At 41.5% G+C, this 15,843-nt stretch overlaps 1 protein-coding gene across 3 annotated transcripts in view; it reads right to left on the bottom strand.

Moving 5' to 3' along the window:
* The window catches only part of LOC146521193 (protein NLRC3-like), a 111,668-nt gene that overhangs the window by 17,635 nt on the left and 78,190 nt on the right, over positions 1–15,843 (bottom strand). The window contains exon 1 of one of the 3 annotated variants that reach the window (XM_085154343.1): positions 1,697–1,780. The exons of the other annotated variants lie outside the window; for them this stretch is intronic. Coding sequence (XP_085010469.1) covers positions 1,697–1,761 — 65 coding nt within the window. The 5' untranslated portion in view covers positions 1,762–1,780. Of the gene's footprint in view, positions 1–1,696; positions 1,781–15,843 lie in introns of those variants that run through there. 3 annotated transcript variants of the gene reach the window in all.

The following is a 15,843-nucleotide window of genomic DNA, read 5'->3' as shown; positions in this document are numbered from 1 at the left end:
TGTATCTCTTGTACTTTATCAATGCAGTATCTAAAAACTTTGCATAAACTTTGAATAAATCTCATTCTAATAAGAGTTAAAAGTGCATTCGGTTATTAGGTTCATAGGGTTATTGAATTATGGTTAACGGTTGGTAGATTTTTTTTAAAACATTGTCTGCCAATTACATCTGCCACGCTTCTCCAAATCTTTGCCCCTACCTGGCCCCCCCAACAAAACTTTTCTAGACACGCCACTGCGTGCCACAGCTGAGGCATATCAAGGGGCTGATTAGACAGCATGAATATTACACAGGTGTGCCTTAGACTGCCTACTATAAAAGGCCACCCTGAAATGTGCAGTTTGATCAAACAGCACAGTGCCACAGATGTCGCAACCTTTGAGGGAGCGTGCAATTGGCATGCTGTCCTCAGGAATGTCTACCAGAGCTGTTGCCCGTGAAATGAATGTTCATTTCTCTACCATAAGCCATCTACAAAGGCGTTTCAGAGAATTTGGCAGTACATCCAACCGGGCTCATAACCGCAGACCATATGTAACCACACCAGCCCAGGACCTTCACATCCAGCATGTTCACCTCCAGGAGCAGCGGTTTGCTGATGTCAACGTTGTTGATCGAGTGGCCCATGGTATGGGCAGGCGTATGTTATGGACAACGAACACAGGTGCATTTTATTGATGGCATTTTGAATGCACTTTGACGAGATCCTGAGGCCCATTGTTGTGCCATTCATCCACGACCATAACCTCATGTTACAGCATGATAACGCACAGCCTTATATTGCAAGGATCTGTACACAATTCCTGGAAGCTGAAAACATCCCAGTTCTTGCATGGCCAGCATACTCACCAGACATGTCAGCCATTGAGCATGTTTGCTCTGGATTGGCGTATACAACAGCGTGTTCCAGTTCCTGCATTTATATTTTTGTTTGGTGTAATAAAATGACTTAATTATAAAATTATGCAAGTATTTAATTAACATTAAATAAATTAAAGCGAGCTCAGAGTTTAATGTATTCATCATACAATACAAGTATGTACTGTAACTGAAGTAATACTCTGAATGCAAAACTGTAATGGAGTATAAATAAAGTTTTTACATCCTGAAAGAAACAGAGGACAGTGAAGCAGTTTTTAATACTTCAGCTGTTTTCTCAGTGTGTGTGTGTGTGTGTGCGAGCCACACCTTCATGTGCAGATAGAGAAATATGTGGTCTGACTGCTCAGACTGAGTGTAAGAATAAAGTTCACATGCTGATGTGTGAAGACATGAAGTTCGGCTTGAAAGACAAAGGAAAGGGTACAAGATGATTCTCAGTGTTTGAAAGAAGCCAAGAAACCACAGGGGAGTGTGTTCATTTTAGGAAATCAACATTTGTGAAGAGTCTGAGGGATTGTGTTAATGAGACTAAACACTAAATGTCAGCCAGGATCTCCTATGATGGGAATCAAAATTTAACATGAATGAATTCCATGAAGGAAATATGAATTTAACCTGACTGCAATCAAACACATTACATCTAATATTTAACAGTAGCACACTGCTGTGTGCTACTTTAGTAAATACACAACTGTTTTCTTCCTGGAAATAAAAACACACACATTTTGTTGTGTGAAGAAACCAAACATGAACTGAACAAACAGTAAAGTTCCTAAAGACAAACTGTTAAAGAAGGAAACAAAACAAACTTACAGTTTCTTCACACAGAGACACCAACAACAAGCTCCACTCCACACCTGAAAACTAAACACGGACATACAGGTGAGCTGCTTCCTGCAAGGAGGCGGGGCTTCACCTGAAGAGTGTGAAAGGGCCAGACTGATTTCAAAATATGCCGTGTGACTGGTCTGACTGAGTCTAAGTTAGAGGAAAGTTCACATGCTGAGGTGTGAAGACATAAAACTTTGTTGTAGCTGCAGGTGGGAACACACTGAGGCCACCTACAGGGCAGGTTGGGAACAACAGGGATCTGAAATCATGAGATGTTAGTGAGTGAGAAGTTAGAAAAAATGAACTTAAGATGGCTATAAGTGATGAAAGTTGATTTAAAACAGAAGATAAATCCACTGATTCTTTGTAAAGTTCATCTGCTGCTCACATGAATCCTGTGATGAAAGCTTTATTTCACTGAATGTTTCTTCAAAGCTCATTTCAACCTGTTTAAGTCATGAGTGAAAGTGCAGACTGAGAGTGGATCACATGATGTTTAAGGTGTGTCATGTGACATGCTCAGTATTGTCACACATGTCTAGATTGTCCCTGATATCATAACTGCTCAAACACTGATGATTATATTTGAAGAATTATTACTGATGGCAGCAAAGTTTGGATGGAGCTCTCTGTCTGTGCTCATTTGTCGCCCTCTGGAGGTCAAAACACAAACTGCATGATGTCACTGTAACCACCACAGTGACAGGTAGTGTTTTTATGACTGAAACACTGAAATGATGCTAATGGCTGCCGTTAGGCTCACTGATAGCAGTGCTGATGTGTTCATGTCAAACACTGGCTCAGGTCAGACTCCTTCATCCTTCTCCAGCGTGAGGCTGCCCTCAGACCCACAGGAGCTCTGACCTTTCACCTCCTGACACTAACCATTTCAGTCTCTTTGCATCTTTAAATGCAAATCCATCCAAACTGTATCAGAGCAAATGAAGCTGGAAGCTGTTCTATGAATGATGTTCATACCACAGTTTGTGTTTCCAGCTCAGACGTGTTAAAAGCTGCTGCTGTGCTACATTTGTCATTTCCTGCTTTCAGTACCATCCATATCAAAGCGCTGAAGTCATCTGATCACTTTAATGCAGTAAAACAGGAGCTGTTAGTATTTTTTACTATTTATTTACTGTCATCACAAACACACACAGCTGGATTAGCACCCAGACAAAGGGCTGAAAAGCTGAGAATCAGCATCATGCAATTTTCTATATGTCAGTGCTGAAGCAGACGTCACTGATCACATGACTCTGAGGGATGTTTCCAGCACCTCGCTGAATCTGAGCCATGAAGGTTTAAGGCGGCTCTGAAGGCAAAGCTGTACCTTTTTTTTTTTTTTTTTTTTTTTTTTTTCTTTTTTTTGCCTGTCCCATTTGGTTCTTTAGCCGTCAGAATTGTTGTCTGAAGACCAACAAGGATACCCAATGGATTTATTTTGCCAAATGGATCATCATGGCATTGCCGTATTGGTCCATTTGATCGACCTTTGTTTTTATTATTTATTTTATTTTATTTTCAGTTGTTACAGACGGGACAGACATGAGTGAGGGATAGGAAAGGGAGAAAGAAAGAGGAAGGAAAAGAAAAACAGAAGGGGAGAGGGACAGTGAGAAAGGGGGGAAAAAATATCTCCGGGTGGCAAAGCTGTACCTAATTAAGTGGCAGCAAGGACTCAGTCAGTAATGATAAGAGCCAGCAGGGGGCAGCACAGAGAGGTGAGGCGTTGTCAGAGAAGCAGCCTGACATCCGACTGGTCATATTCCATCATCTATACCTGAAATAATCATCAAACACACGCAGAGCAGAAACATGTGGAAACATCTGGAGCTCAGTCTCAGTTTGATCCCTCAGAGGTTTACCTCAGTCCTGCTCCTCTGCTTCCTGTTTAAAGCGCACACATCATGCTGTGTACTGAGAGTTATGTGGTCAAAGCGAGGCCCTGGTACTCTGACAGAGAGCTAGCACAGTTATCCTAATGTGTGACATCACTACTAACCAGAAAGATTTCAGCTTTAACAGCCAACCAACATCCTGTTACACTGAGCATGTGCAAGCACAGCTCTCAGCTTCCATCACTCACAAGCTCCACCCTCCACTTAAAAGCCCAGAACAAAGCTTGTGACCAGCACAGCGCAGACAGAGGTGATGTTCACGCTCTGTTTCTGGGTGGGAAACTCACCTGTGGGTGTGGCTGTTCCTCCCCTACAATCTCTGATGTCACAGCTGCTAAATTAGACTGAACTAAAGCCAGACTCAAACAGAAACAGCCTCAAAGACTCAGAGAGAGAGAGAGCGCTGCTCCATCTCTGGACCCATATATATGTTCCACCACCATGCTGCAATGCACCCTGGCCCACCTGTCCTTCAAATCCAGGGACAAGGAGGACACGTTTGTGGGAGGCTAGGATTCTGGACGGCCTTCGTGGCCTCGCTGCATGTCATGGACCTCCAGAGGAAGCAGCTCATGTATCCACAGATCTAGAAACATCGAGCTGCTGTTTCAAACAGTCTCACTGTGGCTCTGCTCAGGACTGTGGACTCAATCTTTGAGCTCTGGACTTCAGACTGACTCTACACTTCCTGTTTATTCATCACCTATACCTGCTATAAAAAGCCAGAACAGGAAAATGTTTTTCTCTTTTCTCCTCAGCATTTATGATGATGTCATGATTTTGAAGAGACTGCTATGGTGGCCTCCCATGACCCCCAGCCTCATCTACACTGAGATGCAGACATTTGAAAACATTCAGCACACAGCAGACAACTGAATAATAGTACAACAAAACAGTCTGTGTACAGACACACTGTGATGGCAAGCCACACATGGTAAGCTCCACCAGTTGATTCACTTTAGCTACTTTAATATATTCTACTTATTGTTCAATATTGTTTCTTTATTAAATTATTTTTTTCCATCACACCTTCCGATGTTTATATGGCATGCACACATATTAACACTGCAAGGTCAAAGTTCTGTTTTAAGTTATATTAATACATTTTTCTTTGTTTGAGTTACCTGATTTGGCTTCTCCTCCTGTCCGGGCTGGGAGAGCTGAAGTACCACTGACAGCCGAATTGGATTAAACCACATGCTTCATTGCCTGGGTTTTTTTTTCAAGTTTGGTTAATTGTTTTGTATTAGTTGGTTATATGGCAGCCATTTTGTTTTCCCCCTTGTGTGTCATTTGGTTTAGCTAAACCAGTATTTAAGTTCGCCCGTGTGTTAGTTTATCTTATGTTTGTTTGAGGTTTTGTTAATTATTATCTTGAGTTTAGTCTATTGAGTTGACCTCTTTTATTGGTCTGCCTGTTTAAGTTTTTTGGCTTTGTTAAATATATTTTCATATTTTTGGCTCAAAAACACCTGTGTCCTATATGCTTTACTGCTCGGTCCCTGACACACACACTGAACTGACCTTTCATATAGTCAAAGGAGTCAATCAAACACAGCTAGTTTAGTCATTTCTTGTGTGAGTCTAAAGTGAATCTAGTATTTTAAAGTTCACTTCCTGTATTTGTTGTTGAAGACTTCTTCAGCTTCTTCTCAAGGACATCAGCTGCTTGTTTGGCAGCACAGGCAGTTAAGAAGCTTCCTGAAAAACACTGAACAGTGAGTTAACTGTGGAATATGACAAATTCAGCTTTCTATGTGGAAATGTGTCTGTGTCAACCTTTCAAATGCTAAACTGTTGAATCCAAAACATCAGCGGCTCCTTGGCTGCTCACTTCATGCACTTCTGTCTTTGTGGCAGTCCAATGACATCACAGCTGTTTCCACCCCCAGTGTCTCAGGACTGGACACCTTTAAACATGTAGAGGATCAAACAGCCGTCCAGCTAAACATACATGAAACTATCAAAGCTGACAATCATTTCATTCCAATAACATCTATCCATCCATCCATTCGCTTCCGCTTATCCTTTTCAGGGTCGCGGGGGGCGCTGGAGCCTATCCCAGCTGTCATAGGGCGAGAGGCAGGATACACCCTGGACAGGTCACCAGTCTGTCGCAGGGCCAACACACAGGGACAGACAACCATTCGCGCTCACATTCACTCGCACATTCACACCTAATGGCAATTTGGATTTTCCAATCAACCTATCCCCACAAGCTGCATGTCTTTGGACGGTGGGAGGAAGCCGGAGTACCCGGAGGGAACCCACGCAAACACGGGGAGAACATGCAAACTCCACACAGAAAGACCCCGGCCTGATGTTGGAATTGAACTCAGGACCTTCTTGCTGTGCGGCAACAGTGCTAACCACCGTGCCACCGTGCTGCCAATAACATCTAATTGTACATATATATAGACACAGGACTACAAGTAAATGGTTCTCAGCATCTGGCTGTGGTAACAAATGAGACCCTGTTTTGTGTTCAAATTGTGTGCATGTTTTAAACGTGTGTCACATGTAGAAACACAAAAATCCCACAATGACACAAAGATTGGTTTGACACAACTGTGCAGCTGTAAGTTGTTTCTAATGATTCATTGAAGCTCTTCTAACATTCTGGAGACAATCAGTACATGAATCTGTTCAACACGACAACAATTTGACTTCAATGTGAAAGTTTGCCATTAAATAACCTTCTTCATCCAGCTGACAAGCATCCTTCATTCTATGATATTAACAGTTCCTCCTATTGATGACAAACCTCTGACATGATCTGCTTGAGGAGCTTTTTCATGTGAAGCTCTCTGAGCTCAGGGCTAAGTTGCTGTGTTTCATCTTTAAGAGCTGCTGCCTCCTCGCCGTACTTGTTCTTCTCTTCTTCTCCTAATGACACCATTTCTGCTTCATATCTTTCACTGGGCCTAAAAACAGATTAAGAGTATATCTACTGCTGTTCACTGTGTGTGTAAATATGGAGAAATATGAAAAGACAAACACAGTACATACAGAGAAATGTAGACAGAATGTGCACCCAGTGCAGTAAATGGTCTAAATATCAGCTCTTTAGAAAATGATCATGATTAACATGAAACTAACATCAAATGAGAAACACAGCTTCCTTGTTTCATGTCCAATAACAATCAATGAAGAGCTAATAAAGAGCTATTCTATTGTAAAATGCTGAGATGATTATTAGATAGAACCCAGTGGCTCACCAAAAGCCTGCATTGGAAATCTATATTAAAGTAATCTATGCTCATATATGGCAAAATCCTTTAATTGTCACTGTGTTTTTCATCTGTGCTCTTGTTGGTTGGACAAGTTTCTAAATGACAAAGAGCTCAGTGGACTTTGCATCCATCAAATCCTGTTAGATGTTTGGATTGTTTTTCCTTCGCAGCTTTGTGATGAAGGCTAAAGAACAGAGATATGAACTATTGCCACTGTGAATCCTGATGGCATGACGTGGGCATAGACCCACCAAAGCAACACTCAGGTCACCTCATTCCAGGGAATTTGTCTGCTGGAGACCATGAGCCTTGTTAGCCACACATTTGCACCGTGGTAGGAAACAGCCTCCATCATTAGATCTGAATTTGGACTGTTTCCCTCTGGATGAGAACCAAGTCTATCAAATCTATTTATCCAACACAAACTATCAAACACATTGGCTCACAGTCAAATTGGCTTTGTATGAATGGTGTAACAGGGGGCTGGGAAAGGATGGTGAAAGCTGAATATAATACAGAACAATAACAGGACATATAATAATGTAGCAAACATGATCTTTAACAGGCACACTTCTATTATTCATGATCACAAACACAAAGAACTTGTGCAGCCCTGATATCACCCCTAATATATGAGTGTGTTTGCCCAAAGATTGAAATAGCATCAACATGACAACTATAAGAAATATTCTCTCAGCCTTGTTTGGCAGAAGATCCCTGCAAAAAAGATTGTAAGCTGAAAGATGACGTGTGTAAAGTTTGCTCTTTGGGAGGGTTGAGGCTGTTTTTAGACCTTTGATAGTTTCCAATCCAGTTCTGATAGACAGAAATAAACCAAAACAACATCATTAAGATCAGATCATGGAGCTGTTTTCTGCCTTGTTTCTATCTTCACATTACAAGACTTTACTACAATAAAGGGGTGATCGTGGCTCAAGAGCTGGCAGGTCGTCTTGTAATTGGAAGGTTGCCGGTTAGAGCCCCGGCTTAGACAGTCTCAGTCGTTGTGTCCTTGGGCAAGATACTTCAACCGTTGCCTACTGGTGGTGATCAGAGGGCCCGGTGGCGCAAGTGTCCGCCAGCCTCGCCTCTGTCAGTGCGCCCCAGGGTGGCGGTGGCTACAATGTAGCTGCCATCACAGGCCCTCGAGGCCTGGAGTTCGACACCTGTGATCTAAAGGAAGCTGACCTTTGAGCAGTTTACCTTATTTCTCTAAGCACAGATAAATTAACACCTTTGGACTTCATCAGAAATGAATGGAATATCACTGGGATCAAGTGTAAAGTGACACATAGAAGACTTTTTTCTAATAATACTTAAAACATGGTCATCAAATAGAAACACAGCAGAAGTCCGAATGTTGCACCTGAATACAGAGAGTACAGAAATGATGTAGGAATCATTTAGTTCCACTGAGAAATATGAACGTTAGGTTAATCAGACGATGGACTGAAGATGAATCAGAAACTCTTTCCATGTTTTTCCTTCTTAATCATTCACTCAAAGAAGAGAAACTGGATGCTTATTACATTTACAAGAGTTTGAACAAAACATGTTTTGAAAGTGAACATAATTAAATCATATACGATCTGCAGGAAATGTAACAGTTCTTTTTGAGTTGATGTGATACAATCTAGTAACAGTGGTTCGCTGCCTTAAAGGCAGATGACTCACAATATCACAATATCAGGTGAGATTTCAGACCAAGGGAAAATCATTGGGATTATCTCAGGAAGAGGTAGAGAAACATAGACGTGCTGGACCTTACAGTCATTTTGAAAAGATACGAGTGAATCTGTCTTAATTCATCTACATGGAAATATAGAACCAAAAACCAAACCAATAATACAACCAAATCACTCCCAGTTCAGGACTTCGGTTATTTACAACATTTGAAACAAACAGTGTAGCTCAGTCAAAACAGCCCAAGGCCAAGTGAATGTGCTGAGAGGAAAAAGATAATAATTCATGATTTATTTAATGGTTAGGGTAAGGGGCTAGGGAAATCATTATGTCAATGAGGGTCCTCACTAAGATAGCTGAACGGGGTTGTGTGTGTTGTGGGATAAAACAAATTATTTCACTGTTACTTATTATCTGTATTATCATTGCATTAATTAACCTTGCATTAAGTCATTATCATTGCATTAGAACCACATAACAAGCATTGCATTAAAGCATTTATTGGAGCTGTTGATATTACATTAAAGTCTGAATTACAGGTGGTATCATAATCATATAATAATCTTTCATTGCAGGTGCAACTGTAATCATTTTATACACATTGCATTTTGGTGCTTATTAAAGAGTTGAAGCTCGGTCAGTTAATTGATGGTCAGAAGCTTCGTCCGGCGCGATCTATTGAGTAAAGTAACTTAGAGCTATGGAAAGGTTGCTTACACGCTTATAAAACACTTATATCATGTTATTCTTTATCATGTTTTATTAATTTATAATCTTAATATTAAGCTTTGAGTAGTGGCATTTAATTAAAGCATTTATTCAATATATTACATATATAGTTTTAGTAGATTGTTACACATATGAGAGTGGCCTCTGTCTGGTTGTGAGCTTTAGTAGGTGAGGTGAGAGGTGAAACAAAGTGTAATTGAGGTCGGGAGACACATACACACACTGTAGGTAGACTTATATTCTAGGTAAGAGTTCAGACATATTTTGCTTGCAACTGCATTTTGAGTCTGCAGAATTGATAGTTTTGTTGCAGAGCATGCATCTGAGGTTTTGGAGAAGAAAGCGAGATGAGCTACAGGACAGACACCTGGCATGGAGATGGAGGCGATGTTCTTTTCACTGTGTCAAAAGTCGTCAACAGAACATTTGTGGTTTTGAAACTTATGCATGTATTGTATCTGCTTGACGCATGAGGGGGCGTCATAAATAATACCCTGATGTTATAAAAACAACTGCTTGTGTATTATTGGGCGGAGATCTACAGCTGATGTTTTGCAGTGTTCATCTCCCCACGCGTGTGTTCATTAAAATCATCGTTTGACCTAACCCTTCTGGACCAGTGTTGTGATTTGAATTCCTCCTTTATCCCTCCTCAATATTGGAACCCTTAACATTTTGGGGGCTCGTCCGGTTATTGAGGGGGGAGAGTGAGTTTGGAGGTTCGGACGGAGAAATCCGGGGTCCGAGGCGGTCGAACGGGCAGGCACGAGCCAGTGATCGAAGTGAGTTGACATAAGCCGGCTTATCCAAAGGTAAGGCACATTCCTGTTGAATTATTTCCAAAGTGTGCCAAATTGGACATTGAAAATTAAAGTGTACTCACTAAATTACTGGTAAAGGTCTGTTTTGATTTTGGTGAAGTTTTCATGAGGTTTGAAAGTTGAAATAATGATAATGGAAGTTTATGAGTTACAGTACTGAGTAAAGTGAATGAAGGAATGAAAAGAGAAAACAGTGAAATGTGTAAGTGAATATAGACGATAGGGAATTGGTCATTTTGTGGGTTAGAGTCCCCATTGGTCAGCAGACTGTCGTACACTTGTTCTGGGGTGTTGATTGTTGTTTCAAAGCATTATAAATTTTTCAAGAACGGCAGCGGGGCTGCTAAGAAGCGCATAGACCGGAGTTTATGCTCCCTCTTTGCCATAGACGCACGACATTGACCTATCGGCGAATAGAGCTAGTTCAGCTTGGCATAACTGTGGGGTACAGGGCATCCTGGAATAAGCTAGGAGTTAGAGTCTCCCTACCGTTTGGAACGGTACTCTGCGCTTTTTTGGCCAGCAGAAGTCGGACTTCGGGCGTGAAACCTTAACTTCCAAGATGGCGCCGCGTATGGATGCCCTGGTGCTTCAGTGCGTTACTTCTGTTTTGTTTTTGTGCATAACTTCTGTGTCTGGGCACTCCTCTGGATATTATTACACCAGAGAAGAGCTTCTTAACTACAGGACTAAAACACCTGTGGATTTACTTCCAATATTTGTCGCATCTGTGGCAGATTTACTGCAGACTCTGATCAGGAAAGTGAGATGCTGAAGGAGAGGAAAGCAAGCCGGCGCACTCGTGTGAGGAGACGTGGACTGCGAACTGCTCTTCCTGGGATCTTCCTTTCCAACGTAGTCTCACTCAGGAATAAGATGGACGAACTAGCCCTGATTCAATTCAATTCAATTCAATTCAATTCAATTCAATTTTATTTATATAGCGCCAAATCACAACAAAAGTCGCCTCAAGGCGCTTCATAGATACAGAGAAAAACCCAACAATCATATGACCCCTATGAGCAAGCACTTTGGCGACAGTGGGAAGGAAAAACTCCCTTTTAACAGGAAGAAACCTCCGGCAGAACCAGGCTCAGGGAGGGGTGGCCATCTGCTGCGACCGGTTGGGGTGAGAGAAGGAAGACAGGATAAAAGACATGCTGTGGAAGAGAGACAGGGGTTAATAACAGATATGATTCAATGCAGAGAAGTCTATTAATACATAATGAGTGAGAAAGGTGACTGGAAAGGAAAAACTCAATCCATCATGGGAATCCCCCTGCAGCCTATGTCTATTGCAGCATAACTAAGGGAGGATTCAGGGTCACCTGGTCCAGCCCTAACTATATGCTTTAGCAAAAAGGAAAGTTTTAAGCCTAATCTTAAAAGTAGAGATAGTGTCTGTCTCCTGAATCCAAACTGGAAGCTGGTTCCACAGAAGAGGGGCCTGAAAACTGAAGGCTCTCCCTCCCATTCTACTTTTAAATACTCTAGGAACAACAAGTAGGCCTGCAGAGCATACCTTGTATATGAGGAGCAGGATTTTGAATTCAATTCTGGATTTAACAGGAAGCCAATTAAGGGAAGCCAAAACAGGAGAAATATGCTCTCTCTTTCTAGTCCCTGTCAGTACTCTTGCTGCAGCATTTTGGATTAATTGAAGGCTTTTCAGTGAGTTTTTTGGACATCCTGATAGTAATGAATTGCAGTCGTCCAGCCTGGAAGTAATAAATGCATGAACTAGTTTTTCAGCGTCACTCTGAGACAGGATATTTCTAACTTTAGAGATGTTGCGCAAATGGAAGAAAGCAGTCTTACATATTTGTTTAATATGTGCGTTGAAGGACATGTCCTGGTCAAAAATGACTCCAAGGTTGCTCACAGCATTACTGGTTAAACTGCAGGAATGTCTTAAAGACATAAAGTCCTGGATGGCCGCTAACTTTCTGCTTCTTAATTCAGATCAAACTGAGGTCATTGTACTCGGCGCTGAAAAGCTTAGAAATATGGTATCTAACCAGATTCTTATTCTGGATGGCATTACCTCGGCCTCCAATTGGTGTGTTATCTGGCTTCGTGGATAGATAAAGTTGGGTGTCATCTGCATAGCTGTGAAAATGTATGCTATGTCTTCAAATGATGCTGCCTAGGGGAAGCATGTATAATGTAAACAGAATTGGTCCTAGCACTGAACCCTGTGGAACTCCATAATTAACCTCAGTGTGTGAAGAGGACTCTCCATTTACATGTACAAATTGGAGTCTATTAGATAGATATGATACAAACCACTGCAGTGCAGTACCTGTAATACCTACAGCGTGCTCTAATCGCGCTAATAGAATATTATGGTCAACAGTGTCAAACGCTGCACTATGGTCTAGCAGGACTAGCACAGAGATGAGTCCACTGTCAGAGGCCATAAGAAGATCATTTGTAACCTTCACTAAAGCTGTTTCTGTGCTGTGATGAGCTCTGAAACCTGACTGAAACTCTTCAAATAAGCCATTCCTCTGCAGATGATCTGTTAGCTGTTTGACAACTACTCTTTCAAGGATTTTTGATATGAAAGAAAGGTTGGAGATTTGCCTATAATTAGCTAAGACTGCTGGGTCTAGAGATGGCTTTTTGAGTAAAGGTTTAACTACAGCCACCTTGAAGGCCTGTGGTACATAGCCGATTATTAGAGATAGGTTGATCATATTTAAGATCGAAGAATTAATTAATGGCAGGACTTCTTTGAGCAGTTTAGTAGGAATGGGGTCAAAAAGACACATTGATGGTTTGGAGGAAGTAATTATTGAAGTTAACTCAGAAAGATCAATTGGAGAAAAAGAGTCTAACTTAACATCAATGGTACTAAGAGTAGCTGTAGATAATATTACATCTGTGGGATGATTATTGGTCATTTTTTCTCTAATGATAAAAATTTTATTTGTGAAGAAGTTCATGAAGTCATTACTAGTTAACGTTAAAGGGATGGTTGTCTCAAAAGAGCTCTGACTGTTTGTCGGCCTGGCTACAGTGCTGAAGAGAAACCTGGGGTTGTTCTTATTTTCTTCAATCAGTGACGAATAGTAAGATGTTCTGGGTTTGAGGAGGGCTTTCTTATAAAGCAACAAACTATTTCTCCAGGCTAAATGATGATCCTCTAAATTTGTGACACGCCATTTCCTCTCCAGCTTACAAGTCATCTGCTTTAGGGTACGTGTTTGAGAATTATACCACGAAGTCAGGTACTTCTGATTAGAGACCTTAGTTTTCACAGGAGCTACAGTATCCAGAGTCGTACGTAGTGAGGAGGTAAAATTATTAACAAGATAATCGACCTCTGTTGGAGTAGCGTTCAGATAGCTGCTCTACTCTATGTTGGTACAGGTCATTGAAGATGATAACAGTGGGTGGATTATATTCTTAAACTTAGTTACAGCGCTTTCAGAAAGACATCTACTTTAATAAAGTCTACTCCCCACTGCTGTGTAATCAATTATTGTAAATGTAAATGTTATCAGGAAATGATCAGACAGGAGAGGGTTTTCAGGAAACACTGTTAAATGTTCAGTTTCTATGCCATATGTTAAAACAAGATCTAGAGTGTGATTAAAGTGGTGGGTGGGTTCTTTTACATTTTGAGAGAAACCAATTGAGTCTAATAACAGATTAAATGCCATGTTGAGGCTGTCATTTTTAGCATCTACATGGATGTTAAAATCACCCACAATAATTATTTTATCTGAGCTGAGAACTAAATCGGATAAAAAGTCTGAGAAATCTGACAGAAACTCTGTGTAAGGCCCAGGTGGACGATAGATGTTAACAAGTAAGAATGGTTTCTGAGTTTTACAGCTGGGGTGGACAAGGCTAATCATCAGGCTTTCAAATTAATTAAAAGTCTGTCTTGGTCTTTCATTAATTAATAGGCTGGTGTGAAAAATTGCTGCCACACTGCCCCCTCGACCTGTGCTTCGAAATTTCTGGTAGTTAGAATGACTCAGGGGTGTTGATTCATTTAAACTAACATAATCATCCTGCTGCAACCAGGTTTCTGTAAGGCAAAGTAAATCGATTTGTTGATCAATTATTATGTCATGTACTAACAGAGACTTGGAGGAGAGAGACCTAATATTTAATAATCCACATTTCACTGTTTTACTCTTTGGTTCAGATGTGGATACTGTATTGTTCTTTCTTTGTAATTGTTTATGTTTAAGTTGTTTGTTGCTGGTTTTTAGTTAGTTTTTTGTCTGTTTGGGAGCTGACACAGTCTCTATGGAAATGGGTTTTAGGGGGAGTAACAGGAGGAGAGAAGCTGCAGAGAGGCGTGTAAGACTGCAACTCTGCTTCCTGGTCCCAACTCTGGATAGTCATATTTTGGGGGGTTTAATAAATTTGTCGATATTTCTAGAAATGAGAGCTGCTCCATCCAAAGTGGGATGGATGCCATCTCTCCTAACAAGACCAGGTTTCCTCCAGAAGGTTTGCCAATTATCTATGAAGCCCACATCGTTTCTGGGACACCACTCAGACAGCCAGCAATTTAAGGAGAACATGCGGCTAAACATGTCACTCCTGGTCTGATTGGGGAGGGGACCAGAGAAAACTACAGAGTCCGACATTGTTTTGGCAAAGTTGCACACCGATTCAATATTGATTTTAGTGACCTCCGAATGGCGTAACCTGGTGTCATTACTGCCGACGTGAATTATGATTTTACTGAATTTACGTTTACCCTTAGCCAGCAGTTTTAAATTTCCTTCAATGTCGCCTGCTCTGGCCCCTGGAAGACAATTGACTATGGTTGCCGGTGTCTCTAGCGTCACATGTCTGAGAACAGAATCACCAATTACCAGAGTTTGACCCCCAGCGGGTGTGTCGCCGAGTGGGGAAAAATGGTTAGATACATGATTGGTGGTGGTGTACCTGGGGCTTCTGTTTAGGACTATGCTTCCTCCTCACCGTCACCCAGCCGCACTCTTTCCCCAGTTGCTTGGGGTCTGCCGGGGAACAGCTAGCGGGGCCTACGTTATCTTCAGCTGCACCAGCTACAGGGGCCTGGCTAGCTACGGGTGAATGAAGGGTGAGAAGCCGAGTCTCCAATTCAGTAATCCTGGCCTCCAGAGCTGCAAATATGCTCCATTTGTTACAGATATCATTACTGCTAAAGGAGGCCGAGGAGTAACTAAACATCTGACACAATAAGCAAGAAAGTGCAGGAGGGACAGGTGAAGTAGCCATGGTGCTAACGAGTCGGCTATGAGCTAAGCTAAGCTAGCGAAACAGTACAGAGACAGTGAGTGAATACTTTGGCTATAAATCCAGTTGCATTAGGGAATGCTTTTGCAGATAAGATCGCAAAAGAGGCAGCTTTAGGAGCTATGGTGTTAACATTCTAGCAGTGCAACATCAGCAGACATCGCCTATTATGCGAGATGCACTGGCAGACATGCAGGCCCACTCACCTACTGCAGAAAAACAGTTGTGGTTCACAAAGGGAGCGAGCTTGCAGGATGGTGTTTTTTATCTGTGTGACAAACCAATACTGCCTTAGAATTTGTATAAGACTGCTGCTATTTTGAGCCATGGGCCATGCTATGTCTCAACAGGAGGGAGATGATGGCAGCAATAGTGCAACATTTTTATATTCTAGGATTTAACACCTTTAAAAAATTTTTTTGCAGGTCATGTATGATATGTTGCAAGCACAACATTACACACTCACACACATAGGAGGGGAGCTACTTGTATTGTGTATTGTTTATTGTGAACGT

Source organism: Neolamprologus multifasciatus, chromosome 3 (assembly GCF_963576455.1).
Source record: "Neolamprologus multifasciatus chromosome 3, fNeoMul1.2, whole genome shotgun sequence".
Classification (NCBI taxonomy): domain Eukaryota; kingdom Metazoa; phylum Chordata; class Actinopteri; order Cichliformes; family Cichlidae; genus Neolamprologus; species Neolamprologus multifasciatus.
Note: the sequence above shows the minus strand (reverse complement) of the source record. Positions and strands in the feature narration are given on the sequence as shown.